General features: G+C 36.2%; 1 protein-coding gene across 17 annotated transcripts in view; it reads right to left on the bottom strand.

Moving 5' to 3' along the window:
* Nucleotides 1-14,158, bottom strand: part of MYO9A (myosin IXA) — a 247,598-nt gene that overhangs the window by 178,882 nt on the left and 54,558 nt on the right. For 16 of the 17 annotated variants that reach the window (XM_023552876.2, XM_064267321.1, XM_023552874.2 and 13 more), the window contains exons 3-4: nucleotides 8,312-8,406; nucleotides 811-873 (exon numbers count right to left, since the gene is read on the bottom strand). In XM_023552876.2, the coding sequence (XP_023408644.2) occupies nucleotides 811-873; nucleotides 8,312-8,406 (158 nt within the window). Of the gene's footprint in view, nucleotides 1-810; nucleotides 874-8,311; nucleotides 8,407-11,304; nucleotides 11,316-14,158 lie in introns of those variants that run through there. The other variant, XM_023552884.2, reaches the window with a different exon arrangement.

The following is a 14,158-nucleotide window of genomic DNA, read 5'->3' as shown; positions in this document are numbered from 1 at the left end:
TTTCTAAAACACCTTGTATGCAAAACTCCTCTCACCTTAGCTAGCCACAGAAAAATAATTGAAAACCTTAAATTCCAATTCTAGCCTTGTCAGTAATTAACTATGATAATTTAGTTATCAACTCCTTAGCTTTTGTTATATCTAAGGACTATGCTAAGCACTTTATAAATATTATATAATTTAATCCTTTAAACAACTCTAGGATACAGTTTTCCATCTGTAAAATGGGAATAAATAGCTAAGAAACAGAGGAAGTTAAATGCGATACCCAAAGAATACCAAGGATTTAAACAAAGGCCTGTTTACCTTTAAACCCTGGATCTTAACAATTGAGCTTTATTGTGTCAGAACATAGCATGAAGAAAATCATTCATCCCTCAGATATTTGGTTTCTTCATCTGCAGGATGTTACTTATATCACCTCTGAAGCCTCATATACCTCAGATACTATAATGGAATTAAGACCTTCGTTAAAAAATTTTTCTTAAATTAGAGAAAAAATACCAGGAAATGGAAGAAAGGACTAAAGGCAAGGAAAAGAAGCTCACAAAGAGCAACGTGATACCACCTAAGAAACTTCTTCTGACAGTTTGCTTCGAGCTTCGAAAGGGGAACAGTACTACATACCCAATAAAAATCTTCTAGCAGCCTCAGAAAAATTAGTTTTGTTCATTACAGGAAATAGCAATTAAACATAAAGGTCTGCATGATGTAAACTGAATTAGGGGTCATAACAGTCAAAGAGTCTAAAAGTCAATCTTCCTGACACAAATGTGAATCTGACCTAATAATACAAATAAAAATACATACCGTTCATTGTGCTCTTGATAAACAAGTCTGGACTTCTCTAGTAGATATTTTTCAACATACGCACTAGAAGGAAAATAAAATTAGTTGGTACAAATAGGAAAGTTTAATATAAGGTACACAAATAGTTATTCAGAGAAGATTCAAAAGTACAAAGGATACTATCCAGATCATTTTCAGTACATTTACAATTATTGTGTTACGGATGTTATTAGTGTCATCCACGGTAAATTCATAAAAACTCCTAAGTCATTATAAAATGAAGCTCAAATGTGCCTTCCTCTGCAAATTTATAGCCATTACCACTATCACCACTACGGAGACAGATTATCCACCCGAAATGCGAGAAAAGGCACTAATATGAACTAATACGTCAAATTCTGCCAAAACTCCATGGTAAATATTACTGCCCCTTTTTTACAACTGTAGAAACTGATGCTCAAAAGTGTTAAGATCATGCAGCGAGTAAACAGCAGAACTATGATTTGAACCCAGGTATACTTTAACTACAAAGGCTGTCTCTTTCAATTATCATCCACATGCTACTTCTCGGCTATCTCTCTTTTCTGTCCTTCAATCTGAGTCATACGAGTCATATGACTCTATAAGAGTTATCTTCCTATAAAATAAGATCTACTCATGTTATTCCCCTACTTTGAACTTGCTCCCCATAAAGAAGTACCTAAGGGTGAATTAAAATTATCTTTGTAAGGAACTGCTTTTCAAACACATCAGCACAGAAAAATAAAAAAGGGATAGATGAAACAAATATGGCAAAATTTGATAACTGCTAAATCTGAGTGGGAGTTCCTTATACTACTCTTCTTTACTATCATGTATGTTTGACATTTTCTCATAATAATATTTAATCTGTTCTCCTGTGTCAATAGGAGGAATTACAAATATTAGAGCTTTATTCACAATCTGACACCAGCTGATCACTATGCCTGTGTGCTACAGCCATTTAACTTATCTTCTCAAATACACCAACCCCTTATCATAATTCTGTTCATTTGCTAATGCCAATTCCTCAGCCAATAATGTAATTTCCCACTTTTCCTGCTTGGCAAATTTTCAAGACCCAACATAAAAATTACCTTTTTTGGTGAAATCTTCCAGATAACTTGGTCATTGCACTTATCTCATTTACTGTAATTATACTATATAAACAAATGTCTTTCCAGAAAGACCATAAGAACTTTAACGGCAAGGAAGATGTCTACATCTTTTACATCCTCAGCAGTTAGCACAGTGCCTGGTACTCAAAATGAACTCTATAAATATTTGCTTAATAAATGATAAAATGAAATATTTAAAATATTCGATTAATATTTGCTGATTTACTAATCAAAATGAGACATTTATATTTGCTCGTTGTTGATACGGAAGTTTAACTTTTCCTAGGTGGTCACTTAACATATGAGACCCTAAATTTCATTCATAAAATGGGAAAATAAACATCTGATATTCCTCAAAAAATTGTCTTGAGAACCAATGAATATACATAATGGCACTTCAGAAACTATAAAGCAATGGACACAGCTTTACCAATTACCAACCTCTTTTACAGCACAATCATAAATACTAGGTAAGAGATGCCTGACAGCTTGACTGAATACCACTTTCACAAGTAAAAGTAGTAACTGTTTATCTTTGCAAACTGATGATTCTTCAGAATCAGGTTCTGAAACTTCCCATTGAAGAAGAATTTATCCCTTTTTGGGAAGGGTAAGTACACATAGTTTTGGTCAAAATATAAATGTATAAATAAAAAGTATATATCAATTTCATTTATTAATATAGATGCACCAATTATAAGTAAACAGAAAACAATAACTAATTTACATGTGAGTGTGTATATAAACATGCGTTTATGTATGCATCTTTGTGTGTGTGTGTGTGCACGTGTGTGTGTGTGCGTGCACATGTGTTGATTGATCAAATGAGATTCTGTCCCAGGAATGCAAGACGGTTCGATATTAGGAAAGCAACTGTAATAATTCAGATGTTAATAGAGCTTGGGGTGAATGAAAATCATGATATCTCCACAGATGTCAAAAAGACCTTTGATAAAATTTAATACCTATTACTGACAAAACATTCAGGAAAATAAAAATTGATGCTTAATTCCTTAACATGATAAAAAATACCCTAAACCCAGTATTTTACTTAATGGAAGAAAAGTAGAGGCATTCATATTAAGGTCAGAAACAAGGCAAGAATGTCCACTATCTTTCCCAGTACTATAGCTGTATTAGAAGAACAGCATCTGGCAAGATGGAAAATAATCAGATATATAAGAGCTAAAAAAAGAAGTAAAACTATCTATTTATGTAGAAAAGGTAAGAGAAACAATAATAAAACTAATACAAACGTGGTAATTCAGTAATGTGACATAAAATCAACAGGAAAGTCAACAGCCTCCACATATATACAAACAGGCAGTCAGAAGATATAACGTAAGAGAAAACCACATTTATAACAGCAACAAAAACTTAAAATACTTACAAATAAACTTACAAAGAAATCCAAAAACTTTAAAACATTCCTCAAAAACACAAAAAAAATCAACTATCTCCAAATTAATAAAGTTAACACCATTCAAATACAAATATCAGTAAGTTTGTCTTTTTTCTTCCTCTCAAGCTAGACAAGTTGATTCTGAATAGCTGGTGAAAAAAGCAAAATAAACATGCAAAAATTTTTAGAAACCTATAAGAAAAAAAAGACAATAAATAAGAGGAGATCAAATTGACGACAGCATCTCGAAAGACTAGATAAGAAACTTAGGGGGCACTGAATTTATGATAATGGGGGAGGAAAATTTCAGAAAAGAAGGGTGAGAATGGTTGCCTAACTTGGATGTAATCAATGGGTCTGAATTGTACACGCAGAAATTGTTGAATCAGTCAGGGCTTCAAACCGATCCTGCCCAGTTCAGTCTTGGCCGAGAAAGCATCACCAGAACAGACTCGAATTTTTAAAGTTACAATGAACTGGAAACATAGCTGGAGTGGGAAAAATTATAGGTCAAAGGCCTGCTAGAAACTTAACCTCCCTCTTAGAGAACAAGGGCAGCATATGCGTTGCATAGCAACCAAATCTCTTGCCCTCAGATTCTGAGCAGAGTCTGAAGCAATGCTGCCCTGCTCAAAGAAGGCAGTGCCCCACTCAAAGTTGGCAGCCAACCACGCCACTTTTAATGTGTCGCTTTCCTACAGTCCTACCAACAATCCCATCTCACACATCAGGCTCCTGAATAGGCTCACTAAGCTTCTTCCGAGTCCCCATTCCAGGGCTTCCACCCATAATTTTTCATGTTTCAGGTACCATGCAGAATGTCCCAAATTATAAAACTTTGGGTCTGTTCCTGTTTCACTTCATTGGCCATGGCTGAATTGGTACAAACCAGTTTAAAGTACTGGAACTGGTGTACGTGTTGCTGTATATATTCTCAACAACAAAAAGTAATTTTTTTTAAAAAAAAAGAAAGAAATGAGGAGGGAATTATTCCTGCCAGATATTAAAACCTACTATTAAAGCCCTTATAATTGTTTAAGAGTGTGGTAATGTTATAAGAACAGGCAGACCAACCAATGAAAGGACACAAAATCTAGAAAAAGCACATATGGACAACTAATATATGATAAAGGTGATCTCTCAAATCAGTGCAAGAGAAAAAACAAACATTTCAGTAAATGATTTGGCACTAAATAGCCATTTATGAAATGATGAAATTGAATTCATACTTACACAGTATCAGAAAAATAACAAATCAGAGATCTAAATGTCAAAAAATAATAGCTAAATTTTCTTATAATCTAGGGATGAGGAATACCTAATTGTAACTCACAATCTAGATGCTTAAAAGGAAAAAGAGTAAATCTGTCTAGAAATACCAACTACTGCATGGCAAGAAAGTAAGGAAAGGAGGGAAGGAAGAACGGAGGGAGGGAGAAAGAAATAAGAAATTAGACATAACTAAAAGACTAATGGAGCCCTGGTGGTGCAGTGGTTAAAAGCTTGGCTGCTAACCAAAAGGCCAGTAGTTCGAATCCACCACCCACTCCTTGGAAACCCTATGGGGCAATTCCACTCTGTCCTATAGGGTCACTATGAGTCGAAATCGACTCGACAGCAATGGGTTTGGTTTTTTCAGTTTAAAAGGCTAATAACAAAATAGGAGAAAATACTTGAACATATCACTAATGAAAGATTAATATTCTTACTATATGAAGAGCTCTTTTTTAAAAAAAAAAAAAAAGGAGGCCAAAAGTCAATAGAAAGATGGACACGGTACATGGCCAGAAAATTCAAAGAAAAAGATAAACAAATGGCCCTTAAACATTTAAAAATAATTTTTAAAACATGCTAAACTTCACTCATAAAAAGAAAACTGAATTATCTATCAGTTTGACCAAAAAAAAAAAAGCTCAGCAATATTCTTTTGACAAAGCTACGGAAAAACAGGCATTCTCTTATGTAGCTCATGGAAATGCAAACTGGTACAACCCTTATAAGCAGGGTACTGGGCTACAGTACACAAAACCATATATGCATTTGCCCTTTAACCCTTCTATCACATTTCCTAGAAATTTAGTCTAAATATGCAAATATACAATAATAGGTACAAGATTATTCACTGAAAAACTTAAATGCCTATCCATAGAACACTGAATGAATAAACTGATATGGTCATACAATATAGTACCATGCAGGTGTTAAAAAGCTGAGAAAGATTTCTATAAACTGATTTGAGTGATTTCCAGGACATATTTTTAAGTATTAAAAAAGCAAGAGGTGAATGGATGTATGTAATATCTACATTTTAGGAGAAAAATTCTTTTTTTCATTTTACTAAAAAGACACAAAGACTAAACCAGAAACTAATGAAAATGGTGGTGGTGCACGGGGATGAGGAAGAAGGGACAGGGAGGGAGGAAGACTTCTCAAAGTAAACCTCTTTATACAGTTTTGACTTTTAAACCACACAAACGTCTTCTATGCTCAAAAAATTTAAATAAAAATTGATGGAATAAAGCAAGCCCTCAAACTGAATATAAATATAATACAAACAAAGGAATCTAACAATGTTAGGTGCTGTCAACTCAATTTTGACTCATAGCGACCCCATGCGACAGAGTAGAACCATTCCACAGGGTTTTCTAGGCTGTAGTCTCTACGGGAACAGATCACGAGGTCTTTCTCCTGTGGAGCCACTGGGTGCGAACCACCAACTTTTCAGTTAGCAGCCAAGCACTTAACTCTTGTGCCACCAGGGCTCCTTTTAATCTAACTATACACCAAATTAATACCATAATCTAAACACAGTACTTTCACTATACACTCTTAGTTGGACATATTGCTAAGGACAACAAGAAATGTAAAAATAAAAACGTATGTAATAAGTTTGCAGTTGGTACAGCAGTTCTGAAACCACTTTTTTATATTGTCTTAAAAGGAAATGAGTGAATATACTGATAATGTTGGGAACTAGAGATATCACTATAGGAAAAGACATATACAACATGGAATTTGAGGAAGAAGAGGAACAATGCTATAGTGTTGCATTTAAATTAGAAGTATCAGTATGGACTTAAAATTTTCTTTAAATATATACAGGACCTTGAGGCAAAGACATCAAAGTAACAATGAATACACCGAATTGCCAAATTTTAGTTTCTAAATATGAATAAAACAATAAAAAGAAGACAAAGCTCCTTGGCAAAATGGTAGATTCCAAATATAAGGCAAGGAAAATAAAAGGTGAGCTTGGAGCATTTTGTGATAGAAGGCAAAGAAATACCAAAGACTAATGGAGACATGTCAAAAAGACATGGAACCAGCTTAAAGGCACCACCACTGGGCAAACTGGGACAGTTAGAGCTTTAAAAAAAAAAGAAAAAAAAAAAAAGATGGCAATGGACTCTATCACATCAAATAAAAAAGAATTCATGCGTCCCTACTGTTACTTTAAGAGCCTTGGCGGCGCAATAGTTAAGCACTCAGCTGCTAACCAAGAGGTCAGCAGTTTGAACCCACCAGCTGCTCCATGGGAGAAAGATGTGGCAGTCTGCTTCCGTAAAGAATGACAGCCTTGGAAACCATACAGGGCAACTCTACCCTGTCCTATAGGGTCACTATGAGTCGGAATCAATTCAACAGCAGTGGGTTTAATATAACTTTAAAAAATAAATACAAAGGGAAGAGGGAAGAGAAGTATGTTTTTTGACAGAAAAACACTAGCTAATAAATATAGAAAGGATGATAAAATTAGAGAATCACACTTTGGAGCCACAGATGTAATAACTAGTTCTGGCAAGGACCATCAGTGGATGCTGAAACCACTGGCTGAAAAACTGTGGAGAACAGAATACTCGCATCTCAAAGTATCACCCCAGAAATTACGTTTTAATTATAACAGGAAATAGGTATCTTTGAAATGGAGAGATCTGGAGGATGTCATGTAAATCAAGTGATAAAAACTTAGCATTATCAAAAACTGAACAAACTGATAGAAGTCTCCTTATGTCATATAATGTAAAGTACAGAACATCAACTATATAGTATTCTCGCCAAGAATATTTATCTAGATTTTAATCAGAAGGAAATCATCAAGCAAATATAGACTGGAGAACATCCTACAAGTAAACTGATGTATACTACTCAAACATGTCAATGTAACGCTTGGGGGTAAGCAGCAGCAGTAAAAGGAGTGTGATAGATTAAAAGGAGACCAAAAGAGATTAGTAGGAGCCCTGGTGGTGTAGTGGTTAAGAACTTGGCTGCTAAACAAAAGGTCTGCAGTTCAAAACCACCAGCCGCTGCTTGGAAACCCTGTGGGCAGTTCTACTCTGTCCTTAAGAGTCACTGTGAGTTGGAACCAATTCGATGGCATCTAACAACAACAAAGAGATATAACAAACCGGTGCAATACGTGATCCCTGATTGGATCCTAGATTTTTTTTAAAGCCATAAAGAATACTGTTGAGTTAACCAGGGGACTCTGGCTTTATCATATACTACATAACAAAAAATATTATCATAATACTATTAAATTTCTTGAGTATAATAACAATATTATGGTTATGTAAAAGATTGTGGTTGCATTTATGAAATACATTAATTAGGGGGTCAAGTTATAATTTATATCCAACTTACTTGAAAATAATTGAGAAGAAAATGAATGCTCCATAATATATAATGTATAAACCAAAACCCACTGCCATCGAGTCAATTCCAACTCATAGCGATATACGACAATTATTAAAAGTTAGTAAATCTAAGTTAAGGGTGTATGAATGTTATACTTTTCTGAGGTATGCATGTTAACTTTCTGATGCTTGAACTTGTCCAAAAGAAAAAATTTGGAAGGGAAAAAATTTCAATGCGGACACCAATGTTACTATTCTCATTAAAAAGCAAATGAGGAGTCCATAGCTTATGATGGGGTAATGATAACAATATAAACATGCTCCAAAGTACTGAAATGACTGCTACTTACCCAAGAACAGTGCCTGTTTCTTGGTAATTTACTTGAATAAACTTGCCAAAACGACTTGAGTTGTTATTATGAGCTGTCTTTGCATTTCCAAAGGCCTGTCAAAATAAGCAATTCTCATTAGTTTCATTTAAAAAAAAATTTGGAAAGCTTTGTTTAGGTCAGTTCAAAGAGACAAAATGCTAAATAGGTAACAGAAAAAGCAACTCATACTATTAGACTGATATTCATGGTTCAGGTCAAATAAGAGAAAGTGATTAATAGTTGAAATAATAGTCAAGTAAGTATTATTTTATGCTTTTCAGTAAAATAAATCTTAATTTTGAAAAAAGTAATGCTCATGAAAGTACAAATGTCTCATAGCCAGGTCATAAAATTTTCTAATATATCTACACTTATGTTAAATATACAATATAAGTGTGTGTGTGTGTGTGTGTGTGTGTGTGTGTGTGTGTGTGTACTGGAAGCCCTGGTGGCATACTGGTTAAGTGCCACAGCTGCTAAACAAAAGGCTGGTAGTTCAAATCCTTCAGGCGCTCCTTGTAAACTCTATGGAGCAGTTCTACTCTGCCCTGTAGCGTTGCGATGAGTCAGAATTGACTCGACGGCAACGGGTTTGGGTTTTCTTTGCTATATATATATGTGCATGTGTGTGTGTATATATACACGCACACACACGTGCTGATGTCAAATGGATCCTGGCTGAAAGCTGAGAATACCAGAAAGATGTTTACCTGTGTTTCACTGACTATGCAAAGTCATTCGACTGTGTGAATCATAACAAATTACGGACAACATTGCGAAGAATGGGAATTCCAGAACACTTAATTGTGCTCATGAAGAACCTGGGCACAGACCAAGAAGCAGTGATTTGGACAGAACAAGGGGATACTCCGTGGCTTAATGTTAGGAAAGGTGTGTATCAGGGTTGCATCCTTTCACCACACTTATTCAATCTGTATGCTGAGCAAATAAAGCGAGAAGATGGACTACATGAAGAACAATGGGACATCGGGACTGGAGGAAGACTCATGAACAACCTGCATTATGCAGATGACACAACTCTGCTTGCTGAAAGTGAAGAGGACTTGAAGCACTTGCTGATGAAGATCAGAGACTACAGCCTTCAGTATGGATTACACCTCAACATAAAGAGAACAAAAATCCTCACAACTGGACCAGAAAGCGGCATCATGATAAATGGAGAAAAGACTCAAGTTGTCGAAGATTTCATTTTATTTGGATTTACAATCAACATCCACGGAAGCAGTAGTCGAGAAATCAAGCAACGTATTGCTTTGGGAAAATCTGCAAAAGACCTCTTTAAAGTGTTCAAAAGCAAAGATGTCACTTTAAGGACTAAGGTGTGCCTGACCCAAGTTATGGTATTTTCAATCGCCTCCTATGCATGTGAAAGCTGGACATGAATAAGGAAGACCGAAGAAGAATTGATGCCTTTGAATTATGGTGAAAGTGAAGCATACTAAATATACCACGGACTGCCAAAAGAACGAACAAATCTGTCTTGGAAGAAGTACAGCAAGAATGCTCCTTAGAGGCAAGGATGGCAAGATTTCATCTCACATACTTCAGATATGTTATCAGGAGGGCCAGTCCCTGGAGAAGGACATCATGCTTGGTAAAGCAGAGGGTCAGCGAAAGAGAGGAAGACCCTCAATGAAATAGACTCACGCAGTTGGCTGCAATATTGAGCTCAAGCATAACATCAACTGTGAGGATGGCACAGGACTGCGCAGTGTTTCGTTCTGTTGTACACAGATATAGGGTCACTATGAGTCAGAACCAACTCGACAGTATCTAACAACATATATATACATGTTTCATTACATAAAGTAACTACACTTATTTCAAACAAAGCTACCAAAAGAAAACCAAACCAGTTGCCATTAAGCCACTTCCAATTCATGGGATGGTGCAGATGTTTAAGAGCTTGACTGTTAACCAAATGATTGGTAGTCAGAACCCACCCACAGGTGACTGGGAAGAAAGACCCAGTAATCTGCTTCTGATCACAGCCTTGAAAATCCTACGGAATGCAGTTATGCTCTGCTACACATGGGGTCACCATGAGTCATGAACAAAGCTACAGTACTTATTAAAGTAAATCATAAACTGAATTATAACCCAAAGCATATATCATACAATGGAATATTGCCCAGCAATAAGGATGAACAAACTTAATACAGATATTAACATCAGTAAAGCCAAAACATTGTGCAAGAGGAATGGACTACATAAAAGAATACATACTGCATTTATCCATTTACATGAAATTCTAGAAAAGACAGACTAACAGGAAGCAGATCAGAAGATACCTGGAATGGGCCGAGGGTAGGAGGTGTCTGGGGCATAAGGAAACTATTCAGGATGATGAAAATATTCTATACCTTGATTATATTATGATAGTAACATGGGTGTACATATTTGTCAAAACTCATTTTAAGTTATCTTATTATAGGTTATATTTTTATTATAAGTTATAACTCAATATACCTCAAAATTGATTTTAAAAAAAGGCACTGCCCTAGCCAACTCATTTATGTTATATTTGAAGAAACAAAACTAGAAAAGAAAATTGATTTGCATACTGAAGACAGAGCAGGAAATGCCTCATTGCAGATCTTCTCCCACCATAATGATCTCATGGGAATGACATAACCTCTAACTCCAAAAACTACAAAACCAGTTGCCATCAAGTGGATTCTGACTCATGGCAACCCCAGCGTAGAATTATATACTCCATAGGGTTTTCAAGAGCTGGTTTTTCAGTAGAATGCCAGGCCTTTCTTTCAAGATGCCTCTGGGAGGACTTGAACTTCCAACCTTTAGGTAGCAGCCAAGTGCATTAACCATTTGCACCACCCAGGGACTCCCTAATAAACCTAAACTATCCATTAACAGCTTCTGGATACAAAGCCATGGAACACAGTGGAACTACGCAGAGCACACACAAACAGGCATAAAAACACACATACATAAGACAAGCTGAAGAGGTGAACTTAGCTGATGTTCCAGTAACTGCATCTCTACTTCAATGCTTCTGAAAGTATGATTTGGAGACCAACAGCATCAGCATCATCTGAACACTTGTTATAAATACAAATTCTTAGGCCTCACACAGACCTACTGAATCGGAGGTCTGAGGACAGGGCTCAGCAATCTGTGTTTCTATACACCAGCAATGAACACTCTGAAAAGGAAATTAAGAAAACCATTCCTTTTATAAAAAAAAAAAAATCTAAAGAATAAAATACTTAGGAATAAATGAAAGAGATGAAACATCTCTACAATAAAAATCATAGAACACTGCTGAAAGAAATTAAAGAAGATCTAAATAAATGGAAAGACATTCTACGTTCAGGGACTGAAAGACTTAATATTGTTAAGAATTCAATACTATCAAAGCGAACTACAGATACAATGCAATTCCTATTAAAATTCCAACAACCTTTTGTGCAGAAATGGAAAAGCTGATCCTCAAGTTCATACTGAATTGCAAGCAACCCAGAATACCTAAAAAAAAAAAAAAAGGAATGAACTTCCCAATTTTAAGACATATCACAAAGCTACATAAATAAAAAGTGTGGTACTCAAGGGAATTAAGAGCCCAAGGGGCAAAAAGGGCCACATAAACCAGAGACTACATCAGCCTGAGAGCAGAAGAACTATATGGTGCGCGGCTACAACCGATGACTGTCCTGACAGGGAACGCAATAGAGAACCCCTGAGGCAGCAGGAGAGCAGTGGGATGCAGACCCCAAGTTCTCATAAAGAGACCAGACTTAATGGTCTGATTGAGACTAGAAGGTCCCTAGACCTTCTGTGAGCCCAAGACAGGAACCATTCCCAAAGCCAACTCTTCAGACAGGGATTGGATTGGAATATGGGATAGACAGGGATACTGTTGAAGAATGAGCTTTATGGATCAAGTAGACATGTGAGACTGTGTGGGCAGCTCCCATCTGAAGCAGAAATGAGAGGGTAGGCAGGGTCAGAAGCTGGCTGAATGGACATGAAAAGAGAGAGTGGTGGGAAGGAGTGTGCTGTCTCATTAGAGGGAGAGCAATTAGGAGTATAGAGCAAGTGTTCATAAATTTTTGTATGAGAGCCCGACTTGATTTGCAAACTTTCGCTTAAAGCACAATAAAAATTAAAAAAAAGTGTGGTACTCGTATGAGAATAGACATATAGACCAACGGAATAGAATTGTGAATGCAGAAATAAAGCCACACATATGTAGCCAATTGATTTTTAACTCACTCAATGGAGAAAGGGTCTCTTCAACAAAGGGTGCTGGGACAAGTGCATTTCCACATGCAAAACAATGAGTTTGGACCCATACCTCACATTGTATACAACAATTAACTCAAAACAGAACAATGATCAAAACATAAAAGTTAAAACCATAAAACTCTTAGAAGAAAGCATAGGAGTAAAGCTTCAAGACCTTCTTTTAGGCAATGAATCCTTAGATATGACACCCAAAGCATGGGCAACAAAAGACAAAAGAGATAAACTATACTTCATCAAAACTAAAAACATATGCATCAAAGGACTTTACCAAAAAAGTAAAGAAATAACTCAGAGAATGACAACAGAAAAGAACAAGCGTTGAAGAGGATGTGGAGAAACTGGGACCCTCATCCATTGCTGCTAGGAATATAAAATGGTGCAGACACTGTGGAAAAGTTTGATGGTTCTTCAAAAAGTTAAACAAAGAATTACCAAGCTACAGAAAAACATGGAGGAACCTTAAATGCATTGTGTAAGCATCTTATTTATCTAGTGCCGCTGTAACAAAAATACCACAAGTGAATGGCTTTAACGAAGAAAAATATATTCTCTCACAGTCTGGGAGGCTAGAAGTCGGACTTCGGGGTGCCAGCTCCAGGGGACCCCTGGTCTAAAGAATGCACACTCCTGGATCTTCTTGCTTGGTGGCAAAAAGGTCCCCTTGTCTCTCTGTTCACTTCTCTCTTTTGTATCTCAAAAAAGATTAACTCAAGATACAACCTAATCTGTAGACTGAGTCCTCCCTACTTAACGTAACTGCCTCTAATTCCAGCTCATTAACATCACAAAGGTAAAATTTACAACACACAGGAAAATCACATCAGAGGACAAAATGGTGAACAATCACGTAATACTGGAATTCTGGTCTAGACAAACTGACAGACATTTTGGGGGGCTATAATTCAATCCATGGCAGTAAGTGAAACAAGTCAATCGAAAAAGCTATGTATGTGTACAATTCCAGCTATATGACATTCGGGAAAAGGCAAAACTATAAAGACAGTAAAAAGGTCAGTGGTTCAGGATTTTAGCTAAAAAAAAAAAACCCTTCCCATAAAGAAAACTCCAGACTCAGATGGCTTCATTGGTAAATTCTGACACTGACAGAAGTAATACCAATTCTGCACAAGCTCTTCCAAATATGGAGGAGAGACTTTTCAACTCGTTCTATGAGGCTGGCATTATTCTATACAAAAAATAATGGCATTAAGGACAATTACAAATATCTCCCATAAACACAGATGCAAAACTTCTATACAAAATTTCAGAAAACTGAATCTAACAATACATTAAAAGGATAATACATCATGACCAAGTGCTGATTATTCCAGTATTGTAGGGATGGTTTAACATTCAAAAATCCATCTTAATAATTCACCATACTAGCAAACTATTATCTAAAAAAAAAAAAAAATCCATCAGTGTACTCACGTTTCCCCTCATCTGCAGGACACAAAAACTATATGACTTCTGCCAGGTGGGGAATGAAGCTGCCTTCACGTGCAGTGCCAACCACACCATCAGGAAGTGGGACAT

This window comes from Loxodonta africana, chromosome 13 (assembly GCF_030014295.1).
Source record: "Loxodonta africana isolate mLoxAfr1 chromosome 13, mLoxAfr1.hap2, whole genome shotgun sequence".
NCBI classification, from domain to species: Eukaryota; Metazoa; Chordata; class Mammalia; order Proboscidea; family Elephantidae; genus Loxodonta; species Loxodonta africana.
This window is presented reverse-complemented; position numbering and strand designations above follow the sequence as displayed.